We start from the raw sequence: 16,727 nt of genomic DNA, 5'->3' as shown, positions 1-16,727 counted from the left end.
ATACTAGGACGGTGCCTGTCAACAGGAATAGTCTGGTGGAAAGTAACCATGGATGTGCGGGTTCCCCTGTATTTGCTGGACTCTTGAGTGTTATCTCACAGACAACTGTGGACCATCGTGTTTTCCTCCAAGGGCTACCATTTGGGTCCAGTCCTTCAGCCAGTGGCAGAAGTGGCTGTTAGGTATCATGGTAAGCCACAAAGTTCTGAAGTTGTTTGTGGTGGATGTTGGTAGGGAGCAAATCAGCTACGTCCACATCCTGTTGGGACATCACCACTGCAGTCTGCTGGTCTGCAGGCAGTCGGTTCATTCACAATGTTGTTCTGGGCAAGGGCTTCCACTTACAGCACTGTGTTTCACTAATGCCGCCCCCTCCCTTACTCGGCTTTCACCTGCAGCAGTGGCCCCCAGTGAAGCACGCATCTGCACCTGGCGATGTATAAAATAAGCACTCTTACTCTCCCTGATCTCTATTTGGATTTTATATACATCACTGGCATATTAGGTTTGCAATTATTCATGCCTTCTTTCCAATATAAATAAAAAGTACCCTTCACCAATGCCCAAGGAGAAATTTTCTCGGATTGCCATTAAATTTTACTTTGCTGTCTGTCAGACATTTCGTATAAAGTGACTGAAAAATTTTGTTGCAGTACAGTGCACCCTTTTTTGTGCCAAGGACAATCTTAATGTGAAGTAATGAATGTTATTTTTCCTCCTGGTACTGTAATTAAGTATTTCATTGTTCCTTCTGAACTGTAGTGGATTGTTTACAGCAAACTTCATGAAGGAACAGATACATTGTGAAGCAGTGGTCAGACTGCCGAACTTCTTAAACAGTTGTCTACGAGGTGATCATGGGTGAGTGTCACATATTATTCTTACAGCACATTTTTGCTCAAAGAAGACTTTCTTTCTTAAAAATGAGTTACCTCAGAACATTATTCCACATGACATTACTGAATGAAAACATGCAAAATATGTCAGCTTACTGATTTGTTTCATCCCATGATCTGCAATGATTCTAAGAGTAAATGTGGCAAACTAAGTCATTTTTGGAGGACCAAAACGTCTTTTTTTCCTAATTTAGAATCTCATCAATATGGAGCCCTAAGAATTTTGATGTTTCCACACTATTTATTATTTCTCCACCATATGTTACACTTATCATTTGTGCAGGACCTCTAGACGTGCAGAACTGAATATTCGCAGAAAACCTGTCAACAATACTTTTAAGAACTTTGCTTGCCAGTTCTTCTGTTTCTGTATGTATGATTGGACTGATTAAAATACTAGTGTCATATGCAAAAAGAACTAATTCTGCTTATTGTATACTAGGTGGAAGATTGTATACATATAAGGGGAACAGTGGTGGACCTTTGGGAACCCCACATGATTTCTCTCCAGTCAGGATTATGCCACTACACTACTTAAATTACTATATACAACTTTCTGCACTCTTTCAGTTAGATATGATATTATTCGTTGGTTGGCTATACCATAAATCCCATCAGACAACAATTTATCTAAGAGAATACTGTGATTCACACTGTCAAATACCTTAAAGTAGTTGCAGAAATTACCAACCAGCACTATTTTATTACTTAATGCTTGTAAAAACTGATGAGTGAATCTGTAAATAGCATTCTCAATCTAGCAACCATATTGAAATCCAAACTGTGATTTGCTAAGGATACTATTATTGCTAAAGTGAGATACTATTCTAAAACACACTATTTCTCAAAAATTTTCAAGAATGACGTCAGCAGTGAATCAAGTCAGTAGTTATTGGCATCTCTCTTACCACCTTTCTTGAAGAAGGGTTTAACAACAGCATATTTCAGTCTCTCTGGAAAAATGCCGTGAATCAGTGATGCATTACTTGTTTCACGTAAGACTGGGCTTATTACACGGGAACAAATTTTTAGTACTCTATTGGAAACACCATGCAAGCCAGATGAGCTTTTAATTTTTAAGAGGATGAATAATTTTCTTAATTTCAGGAGGAGGAGTTTTTGATACATTCATATGACTGAATGTCATTAAAGTTACTATTTCAACACACACCAATTCTATTGCTCTTTTGCTGTTTGTCCCTATGCTTTCTTCTATATTTAAGAAGTGATTGTTAAATGCATTTGCTACCTGTGACACATTATTTATAGCCCATCCATTCAGTTCAATAGATATTTCGTCTTGTTCTGTGGCTGGTTGTCCTGCCTCTCATTTCACTACATTCCGCGTAGAATTCTGTTGTTGGAAGTACTGATTTCTGACATTATGTGCATGTGCTTTGATTTTCTAATAAAATTTCTTAGTAATTTTGAGTAGTTTTTGTAGTTTGCAGCTGCTGGAGGATCCATACTTGTTCTTGCCACAAGGTATATTTCCATTTTCCTTTCACAAGATACTTTAATCCCTCAAGTGAACCATGGCTCTTCACATAGCTGTTTAGTGCCCTTTTTGATTAGCTTATATGGAAAACTATTTTTCAATAATGATATGAATTTATCAAGGAATAGATAACATTTTATGTTAGCATTTGATTCATTATATGAGCGTGAGTCAAATGAAAGCCTTAAATTTGAAATAACAAATCGAACTTTCGCACCGTTATCCTGTAAGTCGGTAAGCGTGCTACAAACAGCGTACAGAATGGCCTGTAGGTGGCAGCATAGTGCAGATGCACACATACTGTTGCAGTATCAGTACAAAGATGGCCGCCCCACTTGCGACTTGCACCAGGGAAGAACAGCGCTCTGTTATTCAGTTTCTGCGTAGTGAAGGTGTGAAACCTATTGAAATTCATCACTGAATGAAGGTTCAGTAGGTGATGCATGTTTATCACAGCAGCAAGTTTACGGATGGAGTAGGAAGTTCTGAAATGGTGTGACTTCAGTGGAAAATGCTCCTCGTCCAGGTCAGGCACAATGAGTTGTGACTCCACAGAACACTGTAGCAGTTCAAGCCATAGTGAAGGAAAACCACCAAGTGACACTGAATGACACTGCAGCATGTTTACAGATTAATCATGGGTCAGCACACCACATTGTGCATGATGTGCTCCACTTTCACAAAGTGTCTGCAAGATGGGTGCCATGGCAGCTGACTCCTGAAATGAGAGAAAGACGTGTTGATGCTTGTGAAGAACTCCTTCGGCACTTTGAACGAGAAGGTGATGGCTTCCTTGAAAAAACCGTTACTGGGGACGAAACCTGGGTTCACTTCCACCAACCAGAAATGAAGAGAGTGAGCAAGGAATGGCGCCATTCCTCATCAGCAAAACCAAAGAAGTTTTGAACAGAACCATCAGCAGGGAAGGTTATGCTGACTCTTTTATGGAATGAAAAGGACATCCTTTTGGAGCATTACATGCCTATAGGGACAACTGTCACCAGTGCATCATACACAGATCTCATAAAAAATCAACTGCGGCCTGCAATCAAATCAAAGCGATGTGGACTGCTGTCAGCAGGTGTCCTTTTGCAACATGTCAATGCAAAGCCCCACACTGCCCATACAACAGTTGCAACAATCACAGACCTGCATTTTGAGTGTCTTCCTCATCCACCATACTCACCAGACCTTGCCCCAAGTGACTTCCATATGTTTTGACCACTCAAAGACTCAATGGAAGGAAAGAAGTTCCGTTCTGATGAAGAGGTACGCCACGCGAAGCATGAGTGGTTGCACGCACTACCAAAAGAAGGAAGGAAAGAAGTTCCGTTCTGATGAAGAGGTACGCCACGCGATGCATGAGTGGTTGCACGCACTACCAAAAGAATTTTTTTCTAAAGGAATTTATGCACTTTGTAAGCGCTTGGGGACTTTCATTGAGCATGGGGGAGATTATGTTGAAAAGTGATACAGCTTTGTAACACTTCGGGGCAACAAACAATATTTAAAAAAATATTTAAGGTTTTCATTTGACCCAACCTCATTAATTACCTCCCACGTCATCACCTGTAAACTATTCGTAAAAACATTTGTCCTGGAATCATTAATTAGTCTAGATTATTTTTACTGAAGTGTATCCATACTGTAAAGTGCTATGTTATTTATCCAAACTAACAGTGCATCACGATCAGAGAGAGTATTTGTTATTGGGTAAATAGTTATTTTCTTACTCTGAGCTTCATCAGAGAAACCATTATCAATTAGGGTCCTACTGTCTTTATCCACCTATGTTGGAAAATTAATTATTGAGACAAATATGTAGGTTCCAAATAAGGTTTCCAGATCATTTTTACCGTCAGAAACCTTTAGAAAATCCTTACTGAAGTCACCAGAGACTATTAACTTCTTGCTTCTGTCTGACAGATAGCACAGTAAGATATCTAGATTCCTCATAAATAGTTCAAAATTTCTCAGCAGGGATTTAGATACAGCTACAATTAAAAGCAAACTACTTTTCAGCATTAATTCATAAGCACACATTTCTATGTTCTAATCACTACAAAATCATCTTCTCTCAATGTTTTTGAACTTGTGCTCTGTCTTAAAGTATGCAACGACTCCTCCTTTCCCTGCATTATTTCTGCTTGAGTAGGCTGCAATAGTGTAATCTTTTACATGTAACTTATCTAAACCTGTGGTTATGTGGTACTGAGACAGACAAAGCATGTCCATCTTTTCAGAGCTCTCAAAATTTTCCAAACAGCTACTAAACATTCTATTCACCAACAAATTTCCCTTTAAAAATAGTAAAAAAACCGTCTTATTTTTCATTACAGTTAATTAAAAACAGCTACATTATGTATATATGCAGTTTTGGCAATATACCTGTATGTTGGTTTCATAACGATGAGATCTATCAAACTGAACACTGAAGTCTCTTATAGACAAATCTACTAGGCCTTGTTCTCCTCTTCCAAAATCACCTTTCAACTCTGCTATGAATACTGGAAGATCAAAGGACACTGCAAGAAAAAGAAGAAATACCCACGACATTAATGAAGAGCTATACATCACATTTTTATTCAACCAAGCACTGCTAATAATAAGTGTGTGTGTGTGTGTGTGTGTGTGTGTGTGTGTGTGTGTGTGTGTGTGTAAACCAAATTAATGATTTCCATACGAGGTTATTTGTGAATATACTACATATTTTGGTCATAATCATTCAGCTCAAGCACAGTCCAAAAGATAGAAATTTCAGTACAACTACAACTACATTTTGCAGAAATTAATTTGGAACACTTGATGAACAGAGACAGTGCTTTATTAGGCTTATCCCTACTGAATATGGTATCCTCCTGCCTTTCTCTATTCTGAGAACTGACTCACAGAGTTACCCAGTGTAGCCACAGTCTTGTGTTTATCTTCACCCCAAGTGAAGATTTTCTCGTATGCATTCAAATTACTCAGTCTTTGATTGATTCCTGGTAATATTACATTTCTTTTTGATCATCATTAGTGTTGTATGCAGTGAATATATCATATTTACACTGTGCAACAAAAGTATAGGCTCACTTTTTCAAAACCCCATAATTATCTTCCATTGTGACACATAAGTTTGAAATTTGGCTCAAACATACCTACAAACTTCCTCTGCTACAATGCAAAAGCATGTCACCCTGAGATGTCCCCCTTGGGATTCAGCAATCCAAACAGCAAGGTGTCAATGCATGTAAAAAAAAAAGTCACAGCTGAAGTTCATGTGAGCTATAAGGTGGGTGGATGATGTCACACTGGCACCAAAGTTCACCAAAATTCTGCACAAGGCCACCACAGATGCTTCACATGATGGGAAGGTCGTCACAGCCTACCCTCTTTTCACCTCTTCTTTTGACGCTTTTATGATGGAGGTCAGAACCATGACACCCAACATTGAAATGACAGAGTTTTCTTACAGGTGGGCAAGGAAAACATTTCAGGCACACCATCACTAAGAACTGACACAAAAAGGACTCAGGCTGTGGCACAAAAGGCTTCATTGGGACCATACCTCCCCTTGGGACATCGATCCCTGTACTTTGTGCAGTCAAACATGGAAGTTTGCAATGCGATGAGCAACAGGACGATGTTCTTGACAATGTTTGACACTGCTGCTACCGGGTATGACCACTTGTATTTGGTGCATTATCCTTGTATCTGTACTAAAAACTAAACTCCATCCAAACAGGCCTTGGAAGGCCCAACGGTACTGACCAGCTGTCATGTCAACTCAGCCCACAGGATATGGAGGGGCATGTAGTAAGCACACCGCTCTCCCAGCCATTTGTCAGTTTACGAAACCAGAGCCACTACTTCTCAATCAAGTAGCTCCTCAGTTTGCCTCACAAGGGCTGAGTACACCCCCCTTGTCAACAACACTCAGCAGACCAGATGGCCACCCGTCCAAGTGCTAACCCAGCCCGACAGCACTTAACTGTGGTGATCTTACAGGAACCGGTGTTACCACTGCGGCAATGCCGTTGGCTTTGTATCTGTACATATTGTTTATTTTAAAACTGACATGTTAATGTCCAGTGATTTTCATGACCTTCACATGCATATTCGTGATGTGCAATGATACATAATACAGAGGGAGGAGATTGTGTGAATTTGTATAGCATAAGGTATGTTACTTTTCCAAGTGTCGTCATCATCATCATCATCATCATCATCATCATCATCATCATCATCATCATCATCTCAGCCTTTTCCCACATATGTGGGTTCAGGGTTGCTTTGCTGAATCCTTCTCTTCCATAAATGCTATCCAGTGCTCGTTCTCCGAGCGATCTTTTCTCCCGTAGGTCCCTTGCTATCTTGTCTTTCCATCTCAGTTTCGGTCTTCCTCTTCCCCTTAATCCTTCGATTTCTAGGTCTTCAACTCTTCTCCCCACGTAGTACTCCCCTCTTCTCTGCACATGTTCATACCACCTTAGCCTACTTTCTTGGATTTTCTTCCCTATGGGTCCCACTTTCACTGTTCCCCTGATGTACTCATTCCTTAGTCTATCCTTTCGTGTCACTCCACTCATCCACCTTAACATTCTTATTTCTGTCACTTCCATCTTTTTCTCTTGGGCTTCTGTAATTGGCCAAGTTTCTGCACTATACAGCATCACGGGCCTCATCACAGACTTGTAAAGATTTCCTTTCATTCTGCAGCTAACCTTCTTATCACACAGTACTCAACTCAGTTTCCTCCAGTTCATCCATCCACTATTTATCCTGTGTTGTATTTAGGTCTCCAGTCCTCCATCACTTTGCATGTAGGAGACTAGGTATTTAAATTTCTTGACCAGCATCAGTTGTTCTAATTGCAGGTTACTATATGCTCGATGAAGAAACAATACTGCATAACTGACAAATTGCTGATTTTTCGTTTTTTAGTCAGATGATGTCGTTGACCGTACATGCATCTGCTCTTAACGCCATAATGCTGAATTGTTAATTATTTACCATGAAAAAATCATCTAAAACAATACCATCTATGTGACACAGCAAATAAATAGATGGCAATACTATGGAACTGTAGAGAATTAAATACTGCCTATCTACAATCTATGGATTCCATAAACAATACCACGTAAACACAGGAGCAAGCGCAGCACATTGTTACTGCCTTATCACATATTTAACAGCGCTCGAAAGTGGTTCCATGCTTGTAGCTTCATTCGTGATAATGGACATCGATATAGATGACGAACTTTTTACTGAAGAAGAAATTGTTTCTCAGCTGAAATCAGCTTTTGAAAGCTGAGAATCGTTCACGAGTGTGACTGACAGCGGTAAAAAAATGGTTTTATTATTCACCTTTGAATGTTAGTGGAACCGCAAGTGTCTTATTGTGATATAAATCAGAGTGCCCCCACTTCACTAGTTTTGTGCTTTATTCATTTCTGCCAAAGATTTGTAGACTGTCCACTTTCTTGTAGGATCTTCCGTAAATGCAGAACAAACAACAGGTGAGAAAAGTCATAATGTTGAAGTTACATTTACCGAAGAAGAATTAATTTCGTATATGGTGTTCTTGGTTACTGTTCCTGCAACATCTAATGATGCAGGTAATTTTCTTGGCATTATTGTTAATAGTATTACTGATGCCGTTGTTCTCATAAATACATGAATTTCAGCTTCATCTTTGCTTAAATTAATTTATAAATATTTTTCCACCTAGAAACTTCAGTGGCTGTATCCAACAATGCTCAAAACGAAACCACAGTCACAGTTTCCACTAGAGACAACAGTACTTCACACTCATTGCTATGCGATGGTGCTCATTGCTTGCCAAACATTATGGATAAATTATCAGAAGATCATGGGAGCAATAATGATGCTGACAGTGAAGGCCACGAATTTTATGGTGACGCAAGCAATGACAGGAAAAGGAAGTCTAAACCATATCCTGAAGATTGGAATAAAAATGCCAATAAAATTCTGAGAATGTGTGGACAGGCATATATCGGATATAAAAGAAGTTGAATTGGTAAAATCACTCATGATACTCCAAGAGATACGAAAATTAGGTTCAACATGTACTTAGAAGAAGTGCCAGAAATCCGTTCAAAGGAAGTGTCATCAGTTTTCTGTGGATGATAGGCAGGCAGTATTTAACACATTTCGGGAAACGATGTCATGGGATCAGAGGAGGGTTTACGTCGTCAACCTTGTGGACATAATTCCGACCAAACGTCCAGGGAAGAACACTGGTGAATCCAGGAGAAAAGGGACGCTCATTTATAATTTGAAAAATGAGCTGGGGAAACAAAGTATGCAAAAAGATGTTTCTCAATACTCTTGGGATTAAAGAATGGACTGTCCGATATTAGCTGGGTAATTCCACACATGGGATGAGTCCTGATACGGAATCGTCATGACCTCGAATCAAAGAGAAGAAGAAAGATGAGAGAGCCCTCATGAAAGAATTCCTGGACTCTCTTCCGAAACTTCCATTGCATTACTGCAGGAAATCCTCCTCAAAGTTGTACCTTGAGCCTATTCTACAATCCAAACAACAGCTGTATGGACTCTATGTGGAAAAATGTCATGCAGAGAAGGTTTCATCATTAAGTCGGGCTACCTTTAACTTGATTTTAGAAGATTGAAATATTAGCTTATAAGACCAGTGCGACTTGTGTTGTAGTTACAGGCTTGGTAACTTGAGTGAAGGCGCGTGGAAGCAACACACACAATTGAAAGAGCAGACAAGGATGCAAATAGATGCTGACAAGAAAGAAGCCCAGCAGAAGCTCTGCTCAATGTACACCATGGACTTACAGGCCTTGAAAGTAGCTCCATTTTTAAGTGCAAGTGCAGTTTATTATAAAACAAAGTTGGCTGTTCATAACTTAACAATTTATAATTTAGAAAGTTGTGATACAGTATGTTACTGGTTCTATGAAATGCAAGGTGATTTGGTTGCATCGTGTTTTGCCTCATGCATCATGGACACCCTACCCAGAACGATTAAGGAAAATCCCGTTCAAGTCATTCTTTATTCTGACGGCTGCACATATCAGAACAGAAATGTGATAGTATCAAATGCTCTTTTAAGATTAGCAATTGATACTGGAGTACTGATTACACAAAAGTTTTTGGAGAAAGGCCATACTCAGATGGAAGTGACTCAGTTCACAGTTCCACTGAGTGCAACCTTAAAGGACGTGAAGTTACACTTCCTAGCCAATACGCTATGATGTCTAAAGAAGCGAGAAAAAAGCCACAGCCATATGAAGTCCATTACCTAGATGATTACTTTTTCATCAACTACAAAGAGAAAAGTTTGTGGCTGTACAACTCAATTAGGCCTGGAAGAGCTGTAAAAACTGAGCCTACAGTTACCGATCTGAGAGCGCTACAGTACCACACAAATGGTATTATTTACTACAAGTGCTCTTTCAACGAGGTGTGGCAAGAATTACCGAGGCGTCCGAGGAAAATTTTTGGAGATGTTTGCTTCCCGAAACTATACAAGGAAAGACTGAAAAATCAAGAAATCCAAATGGGATCATTTACAACTTAAATCAGTTCTTCCTAAAGATTGTCATAGTTATTATGACAACATTCCTTATGAATGAAAATTATCATGGAGGTAACTGTGTGATGAGTATCAGTGCAGTGTAATTCTCTGTTGCTGCTTTGAGTGACGTTTAGGATTTTTCTTGAAGAAAGGTGCAGACATTATCAGAACTATGTAAACAGTATATTAATTTAAAATGTTTCTATGAAATCTTTCAATAAAAAAGATTAATGCTCCAAAACGTGTTCTTATTAGCTTTCTCTGCACCAACATAAATATGTCAAGTCGTGCCAGGAGACTAACAAATACTGCCTAAGTAACAGATCATGGCATAATAATTCCACGTATGTGCCGTAATTAAGCTTTCTAAAGCATATCGTTTTTGTTTCACAATTTTAATTGATCCAATATTTCCTTGTAGTGCTACGATGCAAATTTAGCACCACTGTGAAATGCATTAGGCATTTTAGACAGTTTTTTGTCTCTCGTGTAAAATTCTTCTTTTGCTACTTATGCAGTATTGTTTCTTCACTGACGATGTAGATCTTTGGCATCCTTTGTACACATATACTCTGTTTTCACCCTGCTAATGCTCATTTCCCTTTCCTCTAGAGCTTTTCTCCACTGTTCAAGATTGTCTTGAAGTGCCTTCTGGTTGGGTTCACAGATTACAACATCATTGGCAAATATCATGCTCCAAGGTGCCTCTTTTTTCACATCTTTGACTAGTACATCCACGACAAGGTCAAAGAGATATGGGCTGAGAGCAGAACCCTGATGTAGTCCTACTCTCATTGGTAATGCCTTTCTTGCACCTGCACTGCAAGTGTCACTGCACCTTCATACATGTCTTCCACCACCCTAATATATTTTTCATCTCAGACATCTCCATACCTCTTGCCCCGACACTCTGTCATATGCCTTCTCAAGATCAATAAAGAACATATGCATTTCGGCTTGTACTTCTCTGTGCCTCTCCATCAGTTGCCTTAGTGCAAATATTGCGTCAGTTGTTCCTCTTCCCGGCATAAATCCAAACTGTTCTTCACATACCTCAGTTTCTAGATGCAACCTCTTCTCAATTATCCTTTCCCAGATCTTCATTGTGAGGGACATTAGTTTTATCCCTCTATAATTGCCACAGTTATGGATATCCCCTTTCCCCTTATACATGGGAACCAGTATACTGCTTCTCCACGCATGCGGCATTCTTTCTTCTTTCCCCATCTTCTACATTAGATCCCAGAGAATATCAATTCCCTATTCTCCCAGACTTTTCCATACTTCTATTGAGATTTGGTCTGCCCCAAGGGCCTTCAAATTTTTCATTTTCTTCATCGCATGTTTGACTTCTTCCCTACTTATATTTTGGGTCATTCCTTCATTTACATCAACATCTTCACACTTCTCTCGTACATTTTCCTCATTCAGTAGCCTTTCAAAGTACTCTCACCACCTATTCAGGATTTCCTCAAGGTCATGTAATATCACACCTGATTCATTCTTTATCTGCCTCATTGATGTTATGTCCTTGCTTTAGCAATCCCTAGGAGTTGCCTGTCACCCTGTCTTCTTTCCAGCTCTTCATATGCCTCTTCCATTGCCTCAGCCTTTGCTTTTGCCACTGCTCTTTTTGCCATCTTTTTAGCGGTCTTGTAGGGTTCCCTATTCTCCAGTCTTCCTGTTTAAGTCTCATTGTTTTTTGCATCTTTCTTCACTTTTATTGCTTTCTGAACCTCCTCATTCCACCACCATGCCTCCTTATCTTCTGGTGCTCCCTACTCTGGAACATTTACTTTGAGAAGTATCCATTGTTGTTTTGGTTTTGCACTAGATTTGTGAACTTATTACCCTGTAACTTGGTTCTATCCACTGCAGATCCATAGATGGCAACATACTCTTACTGAAATAGGTTATCGAAATAAATGCTTTACTCGCAATCTTGGCTTTTTGGAGTTTTACTTCTGAGTTTATTACACTGCAGACTGCCTCCATCCTGGCACAATGCCATGAATATATAATACATATGTCACCTAAGTTATAAAAGCAGCAGAAAGAACGAGAACAGAAATCATTCCCTAAATGAAGATATATGTGACAACTAATATATAAATAAAGATAAAGTATCAGTCCAGAGAAAAAAATTGTCTGGCAGCATATCTGAGCATTTAGTTATCTCTACAGAAGAACAGGAATTTTATCGATAACAAATAAAGTAACAAACAGGAAGAATACTGGAACAACAGGCCTTATATTAGATATTTTCACATAAGTAACTAATAACAGGGCACAGGAAAGAAGATCAATGTTATAAGGTAAGGAGTTAGGAAACACACATTTACAGGGTAGTTGTTACTGTTAAAGATTTAAGATGGGATGTGACCAAGTTTGGGTAGGTATATTGGTGAGTAAAGGGTAGGTGGCGCCATGGAAGGGAAAGGCTAGACATAGGTCTGGTGAACGCATGGAAGGAATGACCTGTACTGCGTCTTTTATGCACAGTAGGATGAGAGGGATAAACACATTCATGAAATTAAAAAAAGTATTTGTACTGCATTTGCCCACAGAATAAGATGTAAGTGCAGCTCTTACACAGGTATGAAGCTGTACAATGACTGTCAGTCACACTGTTGAAGTGTTCTCCAAACTAGTTGAAATATAAAAGACATGGAAACTTGTATTATTTTCAGTTCTACGTCTAAGCTAAATACTTTGTCTCTTCTATCTGCAGCATTGTCAAGTGTGCATCACTCAGTTATACATACCCACAACAGGTCAAAATTAATATTCTGCAGATTTTGTAATCATCAAATTGGATGGGAACAGAAAAATAATATTGGAAAACACAGCACAACAAAGACACACTCGGTTTGCCAGCAGAAAAATTCTGTGGCTTCTCAATAGAAACATTCACTTTCTAAAAGTGTAAACATAGCCAAAAGAAGGAAAGAAGCAAAGACTATTTCAGGAAAAAAAATTGTTGATCATTCAAAAAATTTTACATACATGTGAACTCCAGCGATGAGAGGTTAATCTTAGTTTTGGATTGAGATTCCTTGAATGTATTACTTTGCAAGATCACAGAAGCCTTTCAATTTCCATGCACACATTTTACTAGCAGACTACTAGGCCCAGCTGTAAAGTAAGAGGGGTGTTTTTTAAGTAAGTACCATTTCGAAATAAAAATAAACAAATAGACTTTACTGAGCAATTATATTTTTACATAAAAGGCTGAACTTTAATTTACTTTCCTACATAATTCCCACCAATATTAAGGCACTTACTGTATCATACAAACAGCTTTAAACAACATCCATTCAGAAACCTGCCACCTGAACCTAACTTTCAATAATTAAAAATGTTCTTTAACAATTGCATAAAAAACAATTTCTGATACTTGAGGAAACTCATCAGATGATGTCAGAATCATAAAGTGTCTCTTCTCTCACACATTTTCATCAACTTTCTGCTACAAATTATCAATAATGATTTTGTTCTTCACCACGCACAATCATACGGTCATCTTTAAAAGCTCTCACCCATCTCCGTACCATCCCATTGCTCATAAATGACAAGTAGTGTGCTTTATGCAGTTGTTGCAGAACATTTAAATTATCAGAATTTATGCCCAGGCAGCAGATTTCTAAAAGGATGGTATTCAAAAGTTGGTTGTACGATATGGTAAGTGCCTTAATACTGGTGGGAATATGTAGGAAGGTATATTAAGGTACAGGCCTCCATATAAAAATTAAATTCCTGCAAAAGTCTACTGGCTTTAATTATTACAAAACTGTACTTACTTAAAAATGTGCCTCATATAAATGAAGAATACTGTCATCTAAATCATGTATTTTGAATTAAAAAATGGATTTTCACACCATATTTTCTCAAATTCGAAGTTCATTGCCAGGCCACAAGAAGCGGTGCTGTTGTTCTCTGCTTCCGTATTGTAATATGGGCCGTGCACTTCTTATATTTTGTTGTTCTTTGAGATCCCACTTGTTTCAACCAGTCTGTGTCAGTGAATGCTCAATAACTTGGCTCATTTAATATACTGTATTATCAAGATTTCAAGATGTTAAATGGAAAAAAGTGTTTTATATAGTTCATGAAATCTAAAAGTAGAACCTAGAGTTGTTCAAAAACCACTTGACAATCATGAGCAGTAATGTGATTTTAGTTCACATTTTATTCAGTAATCTTCTCTATCCCGTTAGCTATCTTGTCGGTTGTGAACAGTTCAGAAAGAATCTTTCAGCAGCAGCAGGAGTAGTAGTAGAAGTAATAGTAATAGTACAAGGATAAGGGCAGGACAACATATTGCACGTAGGAAACACTAGGCCTCACAAAGCATGTCACAACACAAAGAAATGTCACTGAATGAATAGAAGTTTGGTCTATGATCTCCTGTAGTTACTAACTAAGGTCCTCACTATCATATTTAAAGTAGTAGCCGATGAATACCAATCAGAGCTGTAAGAAATGAAACCTGCTTGGCACTTGATGATAATAGTAAGGACTTGAATATCTTTCTTCTGACATAACCACATAGCTAAAAGTGTAGCATGTTAGCCTGTGATACAGAAAGGTGTGCAAAGCCATGTGAATTCAGACAGCAATCACGTTTATTGTCACATTAATGACTGGCTTAGCTTGGTCACTGTGGCAGTTAGGTTTTCAATCAAAAACTTTATTGTTAATTTTCCAGCGTATATTTGATGTTGTGCTGGATGGAAGTGGGTCGCTTCAGGTAACTAGGATGATAAAAATGGCAGCAACACAGAAACTCTCATCAATATGGAATGACTATAGCGTGGCACTCCTGATTTCTGAAAAATATAACGCCGATGACCTGAGAACTCTTTGTGGCAGTTTCACATAACTGTTTAACAACAACTTAAAAAATCTAACATATTTGTAATAAAATACAGTAGGAAATGATTACAATTGAAGTAACTTTTCATTATCAAAATGAGAAAATTGTGCACTGCACAGTAATATTTAATCCTGCAATGTCGATGATTCTGAAACAGGCAAGAATCTGCATGCTTCATACATCATGAGAAGCTGGCCAATGGTGACTCATCATACGTAACACAAAGGCTGCTTATAAAAGTTATATACAAGCAACTGTAGTACAAATATGATTTTCAGTGGAAAATCTAACACTTCTAATTTCTAACCCTGGTTCAAACGGCTCTGAGCACCTAGAACCACTTGCCCACACCAGCTGGCTCTAATTTCTAACCCTCCTCCAGCCTGCTGTCAGTCATAATTGGCAGTTTGCTGCTGCAGACTTGGAATATTCAAGGACACATAATATATTGAAATATATGTGCAGTCTGGTTGGTGGATGGTGATGGAGGGACGGGGGCGGGGAGGGGGGGGGGGGGGGGGGGGGGGCAAGGTACATGGTCCAAGCACACAAGACACATTGGTACCCACAAGTCAGATATGTATGACACACAATAAAGATGTCATGGAGGTGTGGATTTTGGACGGGGGTGAGCGGTCAGAGGAAGGAGAAAAATTGTTTGGTAGAGGGTATGGGACAGCCCACTAGAATGAATGGCCTCTGCCAAACCGTGGCCTAGAAGGAAGTTGAGTATGAAAAGGCACAACATGCTCGAGTTCAGTTGCTGCTTTACAACCAATGCCATCTGGATCCTTCCCTCCAGCAGAAGTTGTTCTGAACTACACAGATGGGTGTTATCCTTGCACTGCAGTTTTTGCTCCTCTAGTCCCGTAAACCTCCTGGATTCAATCTGCATCGCTGTCCACACACCCTCTATCCAAAATTTTTCCCTTCCTGCCTCCTGTTATTCACCCAATCCATTTCTCCGTTTCGTCATCATCATGCACCACACCACACTGGCTATGGTGCCAGTGGGTCACATGCCTAGCCAGTGTGTCTGCTACCGCTTCCTCCTGCTTTCCTAGCCTGCACACCTGTCACCTCACTCCAAGCTGCTGGCTATCCCTTCCCAAAGACTTCCGAAAGCTGGCATAGTTTTTTTTTTTTTTTGTAAGTAGCTGTTGAGGACTCATTTCAGTGAGAGGTCTCCTTTACTTCTAAATCATTTACACTTTGCCAGAACTTTCCTTACTATCAGTTATTATTGGTTTTCTGTCCTGAACTTACTGCAATTTAATTAAAAAGAATTACACCAAACGCGTTTCACTTCTATTTATAAAGCATCTTCCGTGGTTATTCTGCAAATCAAATACATATGTTTGTACATTTTCGGTCATTTTAGATTGAAAATAGTGTTTTGTTTATGAAGTTGGAGCGCAAATTACTTACGGTGTATCTTTACACTTTCTCTTTCTTTACATTTTCTCCACACCACTGCTTCTTCTGTCCTTGTTAGCAGTGGCTGATGAAAGACTTCCTTTCACATATTCATTTGGCAGTTCTTGACATTCTACAGTATTTCTTAAACTTCACCTTCATGAACTGAACTGAAGTTGCAGGTGTTTCTCACTCTGCACAGTATAGCAGTGTTTCTGTCTGTTCCTTGCATAAAAAGTTCTCGGTTTACTTGCCGCGTCAAATTTGGATAAAATCCCAAGCTTTCGATGACTACCTCCGTCATCTTCGTCAGGGGTAAAACTGACTGTCGTGGACCGGTGAGGCTTCCGCTTTTATAAGCAGTGGACGGTTTCTCATTAGCTGGATGACGTCACGGTGAATCCGATGCGTACTGAGGTGGCGGCCTCTATATCCATAGATTTTGTTTGCGCGCTTTATCCAGCGTTGCTTGCAGCGCCATCCATC

General features: G+C 39.1%; 1 protein-coding gene across 1 annotated transcript in view; it reads right to left on the bottom strand.

The window, feature by feature from the left end:
• The window catches only part of LOC124787832 (vacuolar protein sorting-associated protein 13D), a 557,316-nt gene that overhangs the window by 329,554 nt on the left and 211,035 nt on the right, over positions 1-16,727 (bottom strand). The window contains exon 24 of the mRNA XM_047254770.1: positions 4,783-4,919. Coding sequence (XP_047110726.1) covers positions 4,783-4,919 — 137 coding nt within the window. The remainder of the gene's footprint in view (positions 1-4,782; positions 4,920-16,727) is intronic.

This window comes from Schistocerca piceifrons, chromosome 3, assembly GCF_021461385.2.
Source record: "Schistocerca piceifrons isolate TAMUIC-IGC-003096 chromosome 3, iqSchPice1.1, whole genome shotgun sequence".
Classification (NCBI taxonomy): domain Eukaryota; kingdom Metazoa; phylum Arthropoda; class Insecta; order Orthoptera; family Acrididae; genus Schistocerca; species Schistocerca piceifrons.
This window is presented reverse-complemented; position numbering and strand designations above follow the sequence as displayed.